We start from the raw sequence: 19,377 nt of genomic DNA, 5'->3' as shown, positions 1-19,377 counted from the left end.
CTAACATTCTATGATTTGAGTTATTTACGTGTTAGGGGATTAGATAAGTCATCTTTTCAAAAAATTTTTACTGACAGGTTGTGGCATCTGGGATTCTTTGCTATTTAAAGATACTCTTGTTTTTCCTTACTATAATAACTTTCTATAAAATTTGCTGTGACTTGAATTAAGAGTAGCAAAAATTGGACGACAGCCAAAGGATAGTGAATCATGGGCACTACTTACTGACCAGGGTAAATTCTGCTCCATAGAGAGATGTCTAAAAGAAGCAAGGTGGGAATTCTGGGATGAAGAGTATATAATTCACTGTCACTTGGATGGTCTTTCAATAAAGGTTTTTATGGAGTAAGAGACTGGAGAATCTCAAACTGTTGATAGGCTTGCTAGTATTTTAATGGAAAAATGGCATAAATACTTTGTGTGTGTGGTGTTTTGTTTTGTTTCGTTTTTGTGCTGCTTTCTAATGTGGCTGTTTCTTTGACAGGGAAAGGGAAATGCTTTCTAGCCTCTGCAAGACATCATGTAATGAAGTACCTCAAGGACACTGACACTCACAAGAATTAAGCGGTAATAATGGATTCTAGAACTTCGTGAATAAATTCCCTGATTGTGTACATTTTAGAAATTGTTTCCGTGATTAGTGTCGCTTTCTTTACTCCTAATGGCATATGGTATCAACTAATATTACATGATGTGACAAATGCTGTAGTCTGTGAGTAAGCATGAGCAAACTAGGTAAAATAAGTATTCATAAATATCTTTTTTTAGAAATATCTTCTGTCATATTGATAGGCAAAATGTAACATATGTGCTTATTTTAGTTAAAATATTTCGGGAAAAAAGTCTGACTATTACATCCAACGAATATATTAGTAAGCACTAGAGTCACTGATTTTACTAGGATTTAGTTCTTGGTACATAGTACCCTTCGCTTCTTTTTTTTCCCCCTTCGCTTCTTGACACTGAACTCTCCCGTATCTTGGGCCTCTTCTTTATATTTATGGAGTCATTTAGCACATTTTTCCTTTCTGATCATCATATTAGGCATCTTTTTATTTATTTTTTTTTTTCATAAGTAATCTCTGTGCTCAACGTGGGCCTTAAACTCACAACCCTGAGATCAGAAGTTGCGTGTTCTACTAACTGAGCCAGCCAGGTGCCCCTATGTTAGGCATCTTTTCTTTTTCTTTAAATTTTTAATGTTTATTTATGTTTGAGAGAGAGAGAGAGAGACAGACAGAACGTGAGCAGGGGAGGGGCAGAGAGTGAGGGAGACACAGAATCGTAAGCAGGCCCCAGGCTCTGAGCTGTCAGCACACAGCCCAATGTGGGGCTTGAACTCACGAACCACGAGATTATCACCTGAGCTGCAGTCGGATGCTTAATCAACTGACTCACCCACGTGCCCCAGACATCTTTTATCCTCCAGTTTTATTGGGATATAATTAAGATGTAGCACTGTGTAAGTTTAAGGTGTATAGCATAATGACTTGACTTACATATATTGTCAGATGATTACCACAGTAAGTTTAATTAATATCCATCATCTCATATAGATACAGAAAAAAAGGAAAAAAAGTTTTCCTCACGAGGAGAACTGTTAGGATTGTAAACAACATCCATAGCCTTCCCTATTTTCTCATTGGAGAAGATTCCCTTTCATGTCACTAATCCCTTCACTCTTAATTTTCTTCCATTGAATTTTCTTCTGCTTCCTCAGGGACTGTGTCAGTATTATACTGTATGTTTTTCAAAGAAGCTTCTTTTTTTTTTTTTTAATTTTTTTTTTTTCAACGTTTATTTATTTTTGGGACAGAGAGAGACAGAGCATGAACGGGGGAGGGGCAGAGAGAGAGGGAGACACAGAATCGGAAACAGGCTCCAGGCTCTGAGCCATCAGCCCAGAGCCCGACGCCGGGCTCAAACTCACGGACCGCGAGATCGTGACCTGGCTGAAGTCGGACGCTTAACCGACTGCGCCACCCAGGCGCCCCCAAAGAAGCTTCTTGAAAGAGTTGGTTTCCTTAATTATTTATTTACTTCCCATTTCACTGAAACCTGGTTTCCACCCCTAATACTCTACTAAAACTCCTGTTATTAAAGCCATCGTGGGGCGCCTGGGTGGCTCAGTCGGCTAAGCATCCAACTTCGGCCCAGGTCATGATTTTGCAGTTCATGGGTTCGAGCCTCACATAGGTTGTACTGACAGCTCAGAGCCTGGAGCCTGCTTCAGATTCTCTGTCTCCAGCTCTCTCTCTGCCCCTCCCCAGCTTGCACTCTGTTTTTCTCTCTCTCTCAAGAATAGATAAACATTAAAAACAAAAACAAAAACATTGTTACCAATATGTTAGTCTTTCTCTGGTATTTAGCACTGTCATCTAGCACCTCTTTTTCTGAAAACTAAGGGTAGTACCCACTGAACTAAATTCAGTTTAATTCAACAGACATTTTTTGAGGATCTGTTCTGAAGTAGACACTGGCACTTGAAGAATGAAAAACCTTGCCCCCTAGAGCCTGATAGTTGAGTGAGGGATATTGACATGCAAGCAATCACAATACCAATGGCTTTGTCTGAGATATGTACCGAGTGATAATGGGAGCATGGAAGAAGGATTTAAACATTCCCAGGGAAAATTGTGACTGCCTTTGCTATGTGAGCTTTGCATGACTTTTCTCAGTTTCTGAGAGTTGTTTAGGAAACCTGTAGACTTGGAGGTCATTTACTCTAGACATACCTAAATAAATCATGAGATTGATTTAAAAAATTTTTTTTCTCAACGTTTATTTATTTTTGGGACAGAGAGAGACAGAGCATGAATGGGGGAGGGGCAGAGAGAGAGGGAGACACAGAATCGGAAACAGGCTCCAGGCTCCGAGCCATCAGCCCAGAGCCTGACGCGGGGCTCGAACTCCCGGACCGCGAGATCGTGACCTGGCTGAAGTCGGACGCTTAACCGACTGCGCCACCCAGGCGCCCCTTGAGATTGATTTTAAAGCAAAGAATTAGAACACAAAGACTTGCTCCTCTTTCTTCCTTTACTGATCATTGTTTTTTCATTGGGAGAGAGTGTAGCGGGGATGACGATAATTATTCGTTTGAATTAATTAACCGTTTTGTCGTGTGTATTTAGCACTTCAGAAGGCCTGTAAAAGTTTTAGCAAAATTCAAAGTGGTAAAATTTATGTGAATGATCTGCCAACGATCCATCACACCTTGAAGATTTTTATAAGTGCTTCGGAAATGCAAAAGGCACTAAAGACTGTTGCTATTGATGGTAAGTTTTGTGTTTTCATTATTAGTTTAAGGTTTGCAAACATGGATGTAAGTTATATGTTGGTCAGATTAATTACAAATCATAGGAAAGCTAAGCTTTATAATATGTCCTAAAAACGTTTTTTGCACCTTTACGATAATATTAAAAAATTGGGCCTCCAGTATAATTGGATTGATTGATTACCAGATTTGATTATGACATACTTTCATCAACATCTGATATTTTTAGACTTTTAATTTTTGCTACTTGCATACGATAGGGAAGATTTCTTAAGGCAAAGTGTTTGAGTATAAAAGACCAGATTAATATATTTAACTATGTTAAAATTAAGAACTTTTATTTATCAAAAGACACTTTAAAGTAAAAAGACAAGTTATGAACTTGGAAATATTTGCAATTCACAGAAGTGACAAAGGATTAGTTTTCAGAATGTGTAAAGAACTCATAGAAATTAGTAACAAACAATGGAATGGAAAAGTGAGTAAGACTCACGGATAAGAATATCACATACAAGAAAATATATGTAGCCAATAATCATATAAAAATATTTTCCATCCTCAGTAGTCAAAAAAATGCAAATCAAAATCCTAATAATTTTATTTTAAAACATCTGGAAAAGTAATTGTTCTTTTGTTGTCAGTGTCCAATACTTTAATCAAAGAGGTAAATAATAGAGAACTGATTACATTTACAGATCATTCCAAGCTTATTAAGGAGGAGAGATAAGTTTAGAATAAAAATGGTATAGGTAAGTTGAAGGATTGGTCAGAAATAAAATAAACTTAATACACACAATGGCACAGTAATACTCTGAGGTTAAAAGCATCAAGCTACTCAAATAAAAGATGTGGATTGGTTATTATAAAAAATTTGTAGATGGAGAATACTAGGAGTCAAATGGACCACCAATAGAATGTTACTTAGCAACCTAACAGGAATTGACAAGTTGCAATGGTGTCATTCGTCTATCTATCCGAGTCACCCCAACATTTTTTGAGTGCCTACTGTACACAACTTTCAGAGGGTATAAAAATAAAATAATAAATATAAATCTAACTTTTAGAAAGACTAAAAAGCAACTCTATTTTTTCTGACATGTTTATTTACCCATATGTTAATTCTCTTGACATATAATTTTTTGGGGATTTATTATTAAAATAATTATTCAAAGTGGAAATAACTTTATTCTCTGAAAGCATAGGAGAATAGAAAGGAGAAAATAAAACTTATGTGTAATCCCACTACCCAGAGCTGAACTTTGGTATTTTTACATATATTTTTCTAGGATTTTTCTAAGCATGTGTGTGCGTGTGTGTGTGTAACTGTGGTATATACATACGCATAAACACATAATTGGAAAATATATATGTTGACTCACATGCATACAATTTTGTTACCTTTTTCTATTAACTTTATATGTTAGGCAACCTTCCATGTAAACAAATATAGATCCACACTGCCTTTTTAAATATTTAATTTTTTTTTTTAACATTTATTCATTTTTGAGAGAGAGAGAGAGAGACAGAGCATGAGTGGGGGAGGGGCAGAGAGAGTGGGAGACACAGAAGCAGAAGCAGGCTCCAGGCTCTGAGCTGTCAGCACAGAGCCCGGCGTGGGGCTCGAACTCACAAACCGGGAGATCATGACCTGAGCCGAGGTTGGACGCTTAACCGACTGAGCCACCCAGGCACCCCAACACTGCCTTTTTAAATGGCTGTGCGCCGGGGTCCAGCCCCAGCAGGTCCAGGGGTTCCCGAAGGATGCACGGCGTCGGCGAAAATAACAAATGGACACGGACAACAACAGTGTGTTAGACTGGCCGCTTTATTGCGGCAAACGTGGCATTATATTTGTTAGCAATTTCCTTGTAGCGTGCGTCATCTATGTTTCTTGGCTTTACCTATTTCTAAAAATGTTCCTTTGTGTAATCACCCATTAAGGGACAACATGGTTATTTTCTTGTAACGTTACAAGAAATTGATTAATTTCTTCATATTATTTTCATTATGTATCTACGTTTATTTATAGTCTATAAAGCGTTTGCTTTGCTATTTTCATGAAAGGTCATCTATCTCTCAACACCTCAAGTGGAACATTTACAGGGACATGACTTCTTAATTGTTTCTTTGAACCATTTGCGTATAAGGAACAAAAGTTATTCGCTTTGGTCTGGGGTGCCGGGAGGGAGCCAAGAGGGCCCTGGGAACCCACGCCTTCTGCGCTCCCAGGGAGACAATGTATACCTAGGAACTAATGAACCCTTCTGTACCGTAACCCACCAGGTCCAGTTATCATCTGGAATGCCTCCTGGGGGCCAAGTGGGCCTAGGGGTTGGAGTAATTTGTATCCATAGATACATTCCTTTGTTGCCAGGGTGGGGATTTCAAATCCATTTGTCCCCCTCCCTGGCTGGGAAATATATGGGGCTATCCTTCCTTTAGGTAGAGGAGTCTTTACAGGGGGTGGCAAGGGCTGGATGTAGGCCCGCATAATTTCCCTGCGGAATCTTCTTTCTTTCCCCCGTGGTCCTTTTCCCAGGGGGCCTGTCATGGGCAATTCCCCAACCGACAAATCCCCAGTATACTTTCATTGGTAGGGGGGCTGCCCTGACCAATGCTAAGGCCAAATTACATAAAAGCAGGGGTACAAGAAGCTTCACTGTCGGTGGGCCACCATGCAGTCCCGATCCATCCATCACCCGGGCCCTGCCATCAGGCTGGTTGGAGAGCTTGGCTTTTGGCAGCTGTGAATTATTCTGTGGAACAGGTCAAAGCACAAAAACAAATTGTTTTGAAAAATAAGCTATATAACAAATAATCTAAATAAATATGTTATTTCTAATATTTTTGCTGTTATAAGCAGGGTTTTTTCTCTTTATCTCATCAGACAAAAGATAGGTCACTAAAATTGAAATTGCTAGGTCAAAGGATGTGAACATTTTAAGGCTTTTAAGTAATACTGTTATTATAAATCTTTAGAACTTTAGATTTCAAGACTTCAGATGTAGTTTCTTCCAGTTACCTGGATTTACAGTTGGGGAAACTGAGGGACAGAAAGATAAAAGTCTACTCCAAAGCCATACAACCTATTTTATTTTATTTTATTTGTTTTTATTTTATTTTAATTCTAGTTAGTTAGCATACAGTGTTGTATTAGTTTCAGGTGTACAATATAGTGATTCAGCAATTCCCTATATTACGCAGTGCTCATCAAGATAAGTATCCTTTTCATCCCCTTCACCTATTTCATCCATCCCCTCATCCACTTTCCCTCTGGTAACCCCCAGTTTGTTCTCTATAGTTAAGAGTATGTTTGTTGGTTTGTCCTGTTCCCCACCCCCGCCCCCCACCACTTTGTTCATTTGTTTTGTTTCATAAATTCTACATGTGAGTAAAATCATATGGTATTTGTGTTTCTCTGACTGGCTTATTTCACTCAGCATTATACTCCCTAGCTCCATCCATGTTTTTGCAAATGGCAAGATCTAATTCTTTTTATGGCTGAATAATATTCCTCTGTGTGTGTGTGTGTGTGTGTGTGTGTGTATCACATCTTCATTCATCTGTCGATGGACATTTGGACTGCTCCCATAATTTGGCTATTTTAAATAATGCTGCAATAAACCTAGGGATGCCTATATACCTATGAATTAATGTTTATTCTTTGGGTAAATTCCCAGAGGTACAATTACTGGATCATATGGTAGTTTTAATTTTTTGAGGAATCTCCATACTGTATTCCACAGTGGCTACACCAGTTTGCATTCCCACCAACAATGCACAAGGGTTCCTTTTTTTTTTCTACATCATTGCCAACACTTGTTTTTCCTTGTGTTTTTAAATTTAGCCATTTTGATAGGTGTGAGGTGATATCTCATTGTGGTTTTGATTTGCATTTCCCTGATGATGAGTGATGTTGAACACCTTTTCATGTGTCTGTTGGCCATATGTAGGTCTTCTTTGAAGAAATGTCTGTTCCTGTCTTCTGCCCATTTAAAATGGATTATTTGTTTTTCTGGTGTTGAATTATATAAGTTCTTTATATATTTTGGATACTAACCCTTTATTGGGTATGTCATTTGCAAACATCTTACCCCATTCAGTAGGTTATTGTTTAGTTTTATTGCTTGTTTCCTTTGCTGTACCAAAGCTTTTTATTCTGTGGTAATCCCAGTAGTTTATTTTTACTTTTGTTTCCCTTGCCTCAGGAGATGTATCTAAAAAGATGTTGCTATAGCTGATGTCAGAGAAATTACTGCCTCTGCTCTCTGTTAGGATTTTTATGGTTTTAGGTCTAACATTTAAATTCTTAATCCATTTTGAACTTTTGTGTATAGTGTAAGAAAGTGGTCCAGTTTCATTCTGTTGCATGTTGCTGTCCAGTTTTCCCAACACCGTTTGTTGAAGGGACTCTCTTTTCCAAATGCATATTCTTGTCTCCTTTGTTGAAGATTAATTGGCCATTTAACTGTATGTTTACTTCTGTGTTTTCTATTCTGTTCCATTGACCTATGTGTCTATTTTTGTGCCAGTACCACACTGTTTTGATTACTACTGCTTTGTAATATAACTCGAAATCTGGAATTATGATACCTCCAGCTTTCTTTTTATTTTTGAAGGTTGTTTTGGCTATTTGGAGTCATTTCTGTTTCCATACAGATTTTAGGATTGTTAGTTCTAGTTCTGTGAAATGCTGTTGGTATTTTGATAGGGATTGCATTACATTTGTAGATTGCTTTGGGTAGTATGGATATTTTAACAATATTCTTCTAATTCGTGAGCCCGGAATGTCTTTCCATTTGTTTGTGTTATCTTCACATTCTTTCATCAATGCTTTATAGTTTTCTGAGTACAGATCTTTCACCTCCTTGCTTAAGTTTATTCTTGGTATTTTATTCTTTTTGGTGCCATTGTACATGGGATTGTTTTCTTAATTTCTCTTTCTGCTGCTTCATTATTAGTGTCCATACAAACAATTTTAGATAACATATGTTAGTTTAAATTTGTATTCCTTAATTTTTACATTGAAAAAAGTGTAGACCTATATTGAATATCTTGGTAAAAATTGCAAATACAAGAAAAAGTTTAATAACTGAATATAAAGGTTTTTTTTGTTTTAAGTTAGTATTTTTAGCTTAAAGAAGTTTACAAATTACAAAATGGAAATTATCTCTTCACCTCAATCTTTCACTACAATTCTTCATAGTACACACTGTTAATAATTTGGTAGGTAGTCTTCCTGGATATTTGTTATATACCTTTTAATTGGTCTCATATTGATTAGTGGTGAAGTTACCTCTAAAATTTTTGCTATTACAAATAATGCTATAAAGAGCATCCTTGTTCATCAATTCTTGCACATTTGTGTAAATATTTTTATAGGATAGATTTCTAGAAATGAAGAAGCTGGGTCATAGGATATGCATATACCTATAGGAACATGGTTTATGTCAAGTCATGTTATCTTGTCCAGCTTTAATGAGATATAATTGACAAATACAAATTGCATATATTTAAAGTGTACAACGTAATGATTTGATATACATATACATTGTGAAATGATTACCAGCTATCAAGTAAATAACATCTCCATCACCTCACATAGTTACCTTTTTTGTGTGTGATGAGAACACTACTCTCTTAGGATATACTCTCTCAGCAAATTTCAAAGATACAATATAGTATTATTAACTATAGTCACCATGCTGTACATCAGATTCCCAGAACTTGTTCATCTTATACCTAAAGTTTGTATCCTTTGACAAACATCTGCCCATTCCCTCCACCCTCCAGAATATGTCATATACATAGAGGTTACATTTTCTTTATTCATCTGTTGGTGAGCATTTAGGCTGTTTCCATTTCTTGGCTATTGGGCATAATGCTGCAATGTTTGAAGTGCACATAGCTCTTTGAGATAGTGCTTTTATTTCCTTTGGGTATCTATCCAAAAGTGAGCTTGCTGGATGATATGATAGTTCTGTTTTTAATTTTTAGACAAAACCTCCGTACTGTTTTTGGAATTGGCTATTTCAATGGATTTTAAATTATCTGCGTATTTTATAGTTTTATTGAGGTATATACTTGACATATTTAAAGTCTACAATTTGAAAATTTCTACATATGTATATACTTGTGAAAACTCAATCCCATTATACCCCTTGGTAAGCCCCCATTCTCTTTCCACAACCCCCCCTCACTACTTCCCAAGCAAACACTAACCTGCTTCTGTCACTACAGATTGTTTGTATTTTCTAGAACTTTATATAAATGATATCATGCAGTAAGTACTCATTTTTTTTAGTTTGATTTCTTTCACTCAGCGTAATTATACTGAGATTCATCTATGCTTTGGTACATATCAGGTTTATTTCTTTTTATTGCTAAGCAGCGTTCTCTCTTATGGATGTACCATGATTTGTTCATCCATTCCTTAATTGATGATGTTTGGATTGTTTCTGGTTTTTGGCTATTACAAATAAAGCTGGTGTAAACATTCATTTATGTGTCTTTGTGTAGTCATATACTTTCATTTATCTTGGGTAAATACCTGATGGTAGGATAACTGGGTCATATGGTAGGTATATTTGAATTTTTTAGAAACTGCTAAACTGTGCTTGCAAAGCAGCTGAATTATTTTACATTGTTATGAACAATTTATGACAGTTTCAGATGCTCCTCATCCTTGTCAATCCTGGAATTGGTGAGCCTTTAAAAATTGTCATTCTAATAGATGTATGGTGTTTTCTCATTGTGGTTTTAATTTGCATTTCCTGAATGATCAAATGATTTTGAATATATCTTCATGTGCTTTTTTGCTACCTGTATATCTTATGCCCATTGAAAATGTGTTTGTGTTCCTACTATTGCGTTTTGAATGTATATATTCTGAATACGAGTCCTTTACTGGATATGTGAGAGAGAGCACAGGCAAGGGAGGAACAGAGAGGAAAGAGAGAATCCCAAGCAGGCTCTGCCCTGTCAGCACAGAGCCCTATGCGGGGCTTGAACTCACCAACTGTGAGATCATGACCTGAGCCCAAATCAAGAGTCGGAATTTAACCAGCTGAGCCACCCAGGCACCCCAATTTTTGAAGAATATCTTTCAACTTAAGTTCATACTTCTGAAGAAGTCTAGTCTACAACTATTTCTTGTATGGATTGTGCTCTTGATGTTTTATCTATAAGGTTTTTGTTTAAACCTAAGTCACATAGAAGTCAGAAAACAAATCAAAATAATTGATTGAAATTTGCACAGATGTTTCATTGTTTCTTTGAAGGAAAGGAGAAACCACTCTCAAGTTATGACACTGAAAAAGAAATTTCGAGGTAGACAACTTGACAAATTTTCCAATCCAGAAACTGTTTCTGTGGTTTAGCAATGAGAACAACTAAGCCTTGTCAATTTCTCTGACAGTAGAAGCCTGCAGACCACCAGAAGCACTGAAATGTTCTTTTATAAGTTACTTTGTTCAGATTACATTAATTTAAAATGTAAATTTATAATAAGTTTCTTCCAAACACAGATAAACCCTTTCCAAATTGGCCTCATTTACTATATGAAGAGGAAAATGACGTTAGAGTTATTTAACTTGAAGAATCTTGAAAAATTCAGATGTTCCTTGACGCAGATCTATGCTTGTCTAGAAAATGAGACAGAAGAATCCTGATTCTGTGTTTTGTCACACTTTGTAAATCTGGATTTTCAGCTCTAGTTGCTCATCAGAGATGACCTGTGCATTATCATGCAGAAAAAAAAGCTCCATAATTTCAACTTCTCATTCAAACCAAGCAATAATTTCTTACTGAAATTTTCATTTGTACAATTTAGATTTCTTTCTTTCTTTTAATAAATAGGCATTACTTTTTGCACGATAAATGAGAGGATTTTTTGGGTGAAGACTTTAATATTGTGCAATATTTTGTGCATTTGTTCAATGCATTTTGTGTGTGTGTGTGTGTGTGTGTGTGTGTGTAATGAGAGAGAGAGAGAGAGAGGAAAGGAGGAGAGGAGAGAAGGAGATGGAATGATTTGAGGCAAAGCTTTCATTAGAGTCTCATCTGGATCTGTAATCTCCCCTAAAACCACTGGTATAGAGGGTCTTAGCTAGAACACAATGAAATCAGTCCTATTCTTTTCAGGTAAAACCATTATATATGTAAAATTGACAAGTTGCATGACTTTTTTGCATCTAATGACAAGTATAAAAATTAGAGCTTTGAGTAAAGAATATTGCAGTATCTTAAATTCTAGTCTATATCATTTTGATTATTGCTGGGCACTATTTACTACATAATTAAAATGTGTAATTATGTTTTATGATAGGTTTTCTTTTTACAGTCTATATTTAATGTTAGTGCTCCTCTAGACTATCAGTTAATTCTACTCACATTTTTAGTTTGCATTTTTATCTTATATTCTTAATGAGTTTGCTAATGCAGGTTTTTTCCTTCTGTTTCTGAACCATTATTATAGTTAATGGAATGCTGGATTTTTCAGATTTCCTTAAGACTGTGAATGATGTTTTGTTATTTGGTCTCCCAGGATCCAGGTAAAAAAACGATTCTTCAAAATTGCAGAAAAGAATGATTTTGATTGTCACTGATTTTAGGGTGGGATGGTTATATGGATTTATGTTTTTTTCAGATCTCTCACATAGTGTTTTCCCCTGTAGCCTAGGTTGAGAAAAATTCGACACGAGTTATTTCATAAAAGGCACTAAAAACCTGTCCACAGTATCCTAATTTTCTATCCATAATCTCCACTTTTTCCTGCATGCAACGGCTAGATTTTCTTAACACACGATTTTTGTCATATCATTCTCCTGCCCAAAAATGTAGATGCTTTTTCCTGTGATGAAATGAATGTGGTCCAAACCCTTATGCTTGACCTCCTCACCCCCTTATAATTTTTCTTGCCACTTTCCTCTTGGTAGAATCTTTTCCAGGCAAGAACCCCGTGCTCCAGTTAGAGACACAAATGTCTATACATGCCAATTTCATTCTTGTTTCCAGGCCTTTCTTTGTTCATGTGGTTTTTTTCTTTTTTCCCTTTGAAATCTCATATCTGCTTTCTTCTCCAATGTGAATAGTACTTTCTTTGCTCTCTTTGGAATCTGCTTGTATTTCTCCCTAAAAGTTTCAGACACTGATGGATCTCCTAACAACGTTTAGTTTACACTCCTGTAAATAGCAAAGAAAGTGATTGGAAGAAATATTCCTGTTACTGATAGAAACAGTGCTTCCAATATTCTGAAATCTCTAGGGTTTGTGACCTAATTTTAACAGTTCTTTGTGTTAGAACAAATCAAAACAGAAACCAGTTCCTTGGTTTTGCCATTAGGCAAGATCAAATTCCTATAATCTGTCCTTGGGGTTATATATTTCTGTCAACCAGCCTGTACTTTCTTGGAATCAAGGATATATGAATGTGATAATCTTCATATACCTGGATAAGAAGCAAGAGGCAAGAAAACTCTTTAATGTTTATTCATTAATGTAGTGAATGTTATTTAATACATTACCGTATGCATCAATTAGCAATATAGATGTGATGCTTGGCTTGCTTTCCCTCTTTGAATTTCTTCCTACTTGGCATTTTGATGAACTCCTATAGCACTGGGTTTCCTCTTTGTCTACTTGGTTTTCAGCTTATAGCTTTTTCTTGACTATAGATTTGTAAGTGTGTTTGGGTACCTAAGTACGGCCTGCTTGTCGAGCCCCAGTTGAGCTATCATGTATTCCTTTGTTTTTGAAGTTCTGGTTTTCTATTTTGACCTATTTTTTATTTATGGTCCAGTGTTCTGAGACCAACCAAGAAGTGCCAAATTTCTTTTCTTCCTCTTAAAACAGTATGCCTAATTCTCAAATACACTATTTTTAGTAAAATATCCAAGCAATATAATAGTATATAAATGTAAAATACCCTCTTTAATCCTTCCTATCTTAAAGTTAATGTTGACTTTAGCATCTTTTATTATATGCACTTATGAATGTATATAAATATTTACATATTACATATTTTGTAAGAGAAAATGAGTTATCAGTTACTAGGCAGAAGAGAACTAGAGTACCTGGGTCTTATAGAGGCAAGTGAAAAGATCAAGCATACAGGTAGAAATCAAGAGACCCTAAGAAAATAAAAGGGGAAAATATGATCATCTTATACTTTAAGAGAAAGGGATCATGCTATGTACTTTGTTGTCTAGCATGATTTTTTTTTTTTTTAACTGAGTAATATGTCTTGGAAAATTTTCCCCGTGCCAGTAAGTGTAGGTCAGCCTTTTACTTAAAAAAAAATTGTTTTTAAGTTTATTTTTATTTATTTTGAGAGAGAGAGATACAGAGCAAGTGAGGGAAGGGCAGAAAGTAAGGGAGACAGAATCCCAAGCAGGCTCCATGCTGTCAGTGCAGAGCCTGATGTGGGGCTTGATCTTAGCATCCATGAGGTCATGACCTGAGCCAAAATAAGGGGTCGGGTGCTTAACCAACTGAGCCACCGAAGTGCTCGATCCTTTTATTTTTTAATAGCTGCATGGTGTCTGAAAAATGTAGATATACTATAATTTATTTAATCCTTTATTGATTCTAATTATCTTCCTAGTATAGACACTTTCACAATGAATATCTTTTCTTATATTTCATACATATTTATTTTCACATTATAGTTTATACATGTATGCTTGTGTCCTTAAGTGCCTTTTAAGGCAAAATTAGTTGCCAATTATTAGGTAGAGGAGAACCAGAGGGACCCTATGTGTGCATTGGGGCATGCCTTCAACACTCAAACAGATAGTTTTCAACTCTTCCTTAGCCTTCATTTTCTGCGTGTGTATATCCTCAACGTAAGCCAGACCTGAGAGTTCAGAACCTACTCTGGTTTTCCTGGGTACAGACCTGTTTATGTGTGCAGCCATCTAGATGCTCAGGAATATGTTGGAACTTTTCAAAGACATCTCATTTCCCAGATTTTCCTTTTAAGCTTGTTTGCTAGCCTATTATTTGCCCCAATTGTTTTTTTTTTTTTTTAATGGCATGAATCTACATTTATTGACTTGTAAATAGGTCCATGGCATATTTTTAGTGAAAAGGCAGTATACTATATGTACTGTCTTAATTGAGTGAAATGTTCACAATCGTTGATGAACGTAAAGAGACATAGAAAGGTATCCAAGTAGGATATGAATCAAAATCCATCATTTTTTGCATGCCCTGGATGGGAAATTTGTGTTGCTTTTATCTTTCTTCTTTGTACAGTTGTGGGTTTATTTGATTTTTAAAAATCATTGTGTCGGGGCCCCTGGGTGGCTTAGTCAGTGGAGTATCTAACTCTTGATTTTGGCTCAGGTCACAATCCCAGGGTTGTGGGATCAAGCCCCAAGTCAAGCTCCACATTGAGCATGGAGCCTGCTTGGGATTCTCTCTCTCTCTCTCTCTCTCTCTCTCTCCCTCCCTCCCTCCCTCCCTCCCTCCCTCCCTCCCTCCGTCCCTCCCTCCCTCTGCCCCTCTCCCCTGTTCTTTCTCTCTCTCCAAAAAAAAAACTTTTTTTTTAATCTTAAAAAATATTAGTATGTCATTGGAAGAGCAGCAATAGCATTTAAGAGCCAGGCTCCTGAATCTGACTGGTTTTGGTTCATTTGTCTCAAGTTTTTACTTAAACTAATTAGTTAGTATATAGTATAATACTGGTTTCAGGAGTGGAATTTAGTGCTTCATCATTTACATGTAACATCCAGTGCTTGCTCCAACTATTACCCACCACTTCAGACAGTTATAATGTTAACTAATTGCCTCTGATTGTGTTTGAGGAGTACTTCCAGGGAAAAGGCTCTTTGCCTTGGGCAAGCTTTGAGTCCCGTCAAATAAGGCAGCTTGGCAAGTAGGGTCTTCCAGGGAGCCACAAGGCAGGTCTAATAATGAGAGTTCTTAGAGAATGGGGCTTTGAAGAAGTTCCAAACTCATTCTTCTCCATTGGCTGTCAGGCTGCTGTTTTTCATCATGAGGGTAGGCTCTTAGTTTTCAAGGCTCCTGGGAAGCTGGGATGGTAAGATGGGAATAATGGCAAGCTAAAATGCCACAAAGCTCACGATTACTGAGGTTCAGCCGTTTTTCTGAAAGAAAACACTCTTTGGATGACTCTAAGCCTTTGATTTATAGCCAGAGTTTTGAAAAAAGTTGATTCTGACAGTTTGCGTCCATGTTCTCACAGCTTTTATGGAGGAGAGGATTCTCAGAGGTCCTTCCTCTGCTACTTTTGCTCGCCTGGTCAATAACAACTGGTTGGTTGGATGAGTGAATAATGCCCAGTTCTTCCTCCATGACTGTGCAAATCTAAGAACTTGTGGATCAGTAGGCTCGTTATATCCTGAATTCCGAGAAAATGTAGTCTGACAAAAAGTGATTTGCTCTCTGAAGTGGATTATGGGAATTGTGTTTCCTTATCAAATTAAGGGGTGCGGTAGTCTGAGGATCACTTAAATTTAGCATTAGGACGCAGGTATCAATCTGTTTAGATTTTAAGGAGGACATCTGTTTAGGGAAAATTCTCTCATTAATATGAATATTTTCATTTAGCTGTGTTCTTTCCAATTCATTTTAAAAAAATCATTTATTTAGGGGCGCCTGGGTGGCGCAGTCGGTTAAGCGTCCGACTTCAGCCAGGTCACGATCTCGTGGTCCGTGAGTTGGAGCCCCGCGTCAGGCTCTGGGCTGATGGCTCAGAGCCTGGAGCCTGTTTCCGATTCTGTGTCTCCCTCTCTCTCTGCCCCTCCCCCGTTCATGCTCTGTCTCCCTCTGTCCCAAAAATAAATAAACGTTGAAAAAAAAAATAAAAAAATAAAAAATAAAAAAAAATTATTTATTTAAAGTCAAATTAGTTAACATACAGTGTAGTATTGGTTTCAGGAGTAGAACCCACTGATTCATCACTTACATAGAATACCCAGTGCTCATCCCAACAAGTGCCCTCCTTAATACCCCTCCCCCATTTAGCCCATCCCCCTACCCACCTCCCCTCCAGCAACCCTCAGTTTGTTCTCTGTATTTAAGAGTCTCTTATTGTTTTTATCTTATTTTTCCTTTCCTTCCCCTATGTTCATCTGTTGTGTTTTTTAAATTCCATATATGAGTGAAAACCTATTTGTCTTCTTCTAACTGACTTATTTCACTTACACAATACACTCTTGTTCTATCCATATTGTTGCAAATCTTTCCAATTCATTTTTGATGTTAAGGACTGTTAGCATAAGAAAATGAAGTTTCTATGGAGAAATAGAAGACCTTTAAATAGTGGTTAAACCATTGCTAAACTCTTTGTAATATAAAAAAATCTGAAGAGAAATTTTGCATCTGTTCTGTTCTTTCTTTTACACTATTTTTTCTAAATTACATTTTAAAACAATTAATGATGCCCTCAAATTTTAGATTAAGCTGCCTTGCTATTATAGATTATACCACTGATAGATATGAAATTATTTTAGTTACAAGGCTTAACTAAGCGGTGAATATAGTATAATGAGATAATCCAGAGCTTTTAGCACAATGTTTGGCATATAAATAGCATTCAATAAATAGCACCTATCTTTGCTAATATTATATCAGTAGTGATAATAGCAAAAATTACATTTTATATTAGGAATGTGGTCAGAATTGGGCAAATGCCTACTTGCAGGTACATTTTTAGAAAACCCTATGCCTATGGAAAGGTATTGTACCCTGGTAGGCTATTGACACAAAATCAGCCCCTCCAAGAAAAGCTGTTGATTCTCATGATAAAATAACTTCTTTGTTTATTATATTTTTGCAGCATTCCAGAATGCCTTGAAGATTTTCTGTAGGATAAAAAGTGGTCGAGTTGCGACTGATGAACTGGCTGCTGTTTTGGATAGCATGGATATTCCTGTAATTCCTGAAACTTTTCAGGAAGTGATAAAACATGCTAGTATAGACAGTGAGTTATTTGAATTACTATGTAAATATATCTTTCTTGGATATCAGTGTTCTGATTCATCCTTCATCTCTCCTTCTTGATTCTTACCTCTTGCCACCTATCAACATTGCTTACTGGTGTCTGTGGTAAGAGATAGTCTAGAAAAATTAAATGAGAAATTTCTAAAATTATTAGATTTTGGTATGTTTGATAAAAATGTAAGAAAAAAATGTATTTATTTTCTTTTCAAACGTTCCTCTCTTTTCCATTTCTTGTTTGTGGAGAGATGGTTTCTTTAATGTCAAGGGCATTGGCTTCACAAATTAGGAGACCTAAATTTCTTGAATTTTTAACTTTATTAGATAGCTTTGATTACACAATCTTCTCATGCTATTCAGTTACTCTTTGCAAAATGTAGATTTTTAAAAAAACATTATGGAGATATTTAGCAGATGTTTTGTATTATATGTTTATATGTCACCAGGGGGTGTCTGATAATAATGGATTGATAAACGATTGATTCATTGATTATCCATGTATTTAATGAGTCAGATAGTCATTTAATATCTACTGTGCTTGGAACTATGCAAGGTGATACAGAGATGAATAGAACACATTTCTTTTTCCAAAGGAGTTCCCATTCTAGTGTGGAAAGAGTCAAATAAAATGAAAATGATAATGTTGTATAGCAAATACTGTTATAGAATGTAGTTAGGCTGCAAATGTATACTGGAAACACCAGGGAAAGATCATCAGAGGATGTGATGTCTGAGCTAAATCTTGAAGGATCAATAGGGGTTAGTTGGTTGAAGGTGGTAATGAAGGTGGTAATGAAAGACATTTTAGACTGAGGGAACAGTTTGTGTAAATATGGCAGGAACATTATCAGACATGGCATCCTTTTCCATGGGCTTCCACAGGTTTTTGTCATTTGTCAGTGGTGGCTTTTAGGGGGTCTTTGGTGGCTGGGATGTACTGTGAAGATAGAACCAGGCTGCATGAATTTTAGTAGGTAGTCATTTATGGTGAGTTCTGGGTTGATAGACATAAGTGGAGGGATGTTCTGGAGCATAAAGATGCCCATAAAATAGGGATTTTAAAGCTTAATCTCAAGTCATATTATTAAATAGCCTTTAGGGCATGCTCTACCAGAAGCAACAGAAATTACATATGAAACCACTGTGGCTTTTTTTTTTTTTTTTTTTTTTTGGCTTATGGAATTCTGGTCTGGATTTCCAGGCTTTGTACTTGGGGAGCTAAACTGAAAAATTATGCTGATATCATAGATTGTTGTAGGAATTAAATAGAACCTATTGGCACTAGAATAGTCTCAAGAAATAGGAAGCAGAAACCTGGGAATTATCCTTGGCAACTCTGTTTTCTCTGTTCTCCTCATGCAACCGTTGTGAATTACTATTATTTTAAACTTCTAGATATCTCTTAAATCTCTCTATTTTCCACCATTACCTTAGTCCGAGTTACCATAATTTTTCCTTAGGACCATCACTGTTCATCCTAACAAGTCCACCCACATCCAGTCTTTTTTTTTTTTTTAATGTTTATTTATTTTTGAGAGGGACAGAGACAGAATGCGAGTGGGTTAGGGGCAGAGAGAGAGGGAGAATCCGAAGCAGGCTCCAGGCTCTGAGCTGTCAGCACAGAGCCCAACGGGGGGCTCGAACTCACGAGCTGTGAGATCATGACCTGAGCCGAAGTCAGACGCTCAACCGACTGAGCCACCCAGGTGCCCCCACCCACACCCAGTCTTATCCCCCTTAACACTATGGACAGAATGATCTTTTCAAAACACACATCTGTGGGGTGCCTGGGTGGCTCAGTCAGTTAAGTGTCCGACTTTGGCTCAAGTTATGATCTCAGGCTTGTGGTTTCAAGCCCCATGTTGGGCTCTGTGTTGACAGTTCGGAGCCTGGAGCCTGCTTCGGATTCTGTCTCCCTCTCTCTCTCTGCCCCTCCTCCCCTCTCAAAAATAAATAAACATAATAAAAAAAATAAAAAAACCCCACACATCTGATCATGTTACCTCCTTGCATAAACTCTAATAATACTTCTTGGGATGAAGAGCCCTTTAAGGTCACGTACAAGGACTTGCAATGTCTGGCCTTTACCTTAGATCTCCAGCTTCATCTCAGACCACATTCTGCTTTGCTTACTGTGC

General features: G+C 36.8%; 1 protein-coding gene across 1 annotated transcript in view; it reads left to right on the top strand.

Moving 5' to 3' along the window:
- The first annotated feature begins 483 nt into the window (after positions 1-483).
- LOC147571217 (EF-hand calcium-binding domain-containing protein 13-like) overlaps positions 484-19,377 on the top strand; it is a 78,225-nt gene continuing 59,331 nt past the window's right edge. Inside the window, exons 1-4 of the mRNA XM_086696523.1 lie at positions 484-567; positions 3,132-3,275; positions 11,751-11,826; positions 17,079-17,222. Of these exons, the coding sequence (XP_086552649.1) occupies positions 11,793-11,826; positions 17,079-17,222 (178 nt within the window). The 5' untranslated portion in view covers positions 484-567; positions 3,132-3,275; positions 11,751-11,792. The remainder of the gene's footprint in view (positions 568-3,131; positions 3,276-11,750; positions 11,827-17,078; positions 17,223-19,377) is intronic.

Source organism: Puma concolor, unplaced genomic scaffold (genome assembly GCF_028749965.1).
Source record: "Puma concolor isolate L17-30 unplaced genomic scaffold, mPumCon1.1.hap2 unalloc_scaffold_39, whole genome shotgun sequence".
In the NCBI taxonomy this organism is placed as follows: Eukaryota; Metazoa; Chordata; class Mammalia; order Carnivora; family Felidae; genus Puma; species Puma concolor.
Note: the sequence above shows the minus strand (reverse complement) of the source record. Positions and strands in the feature narration are given on the sequence as shown.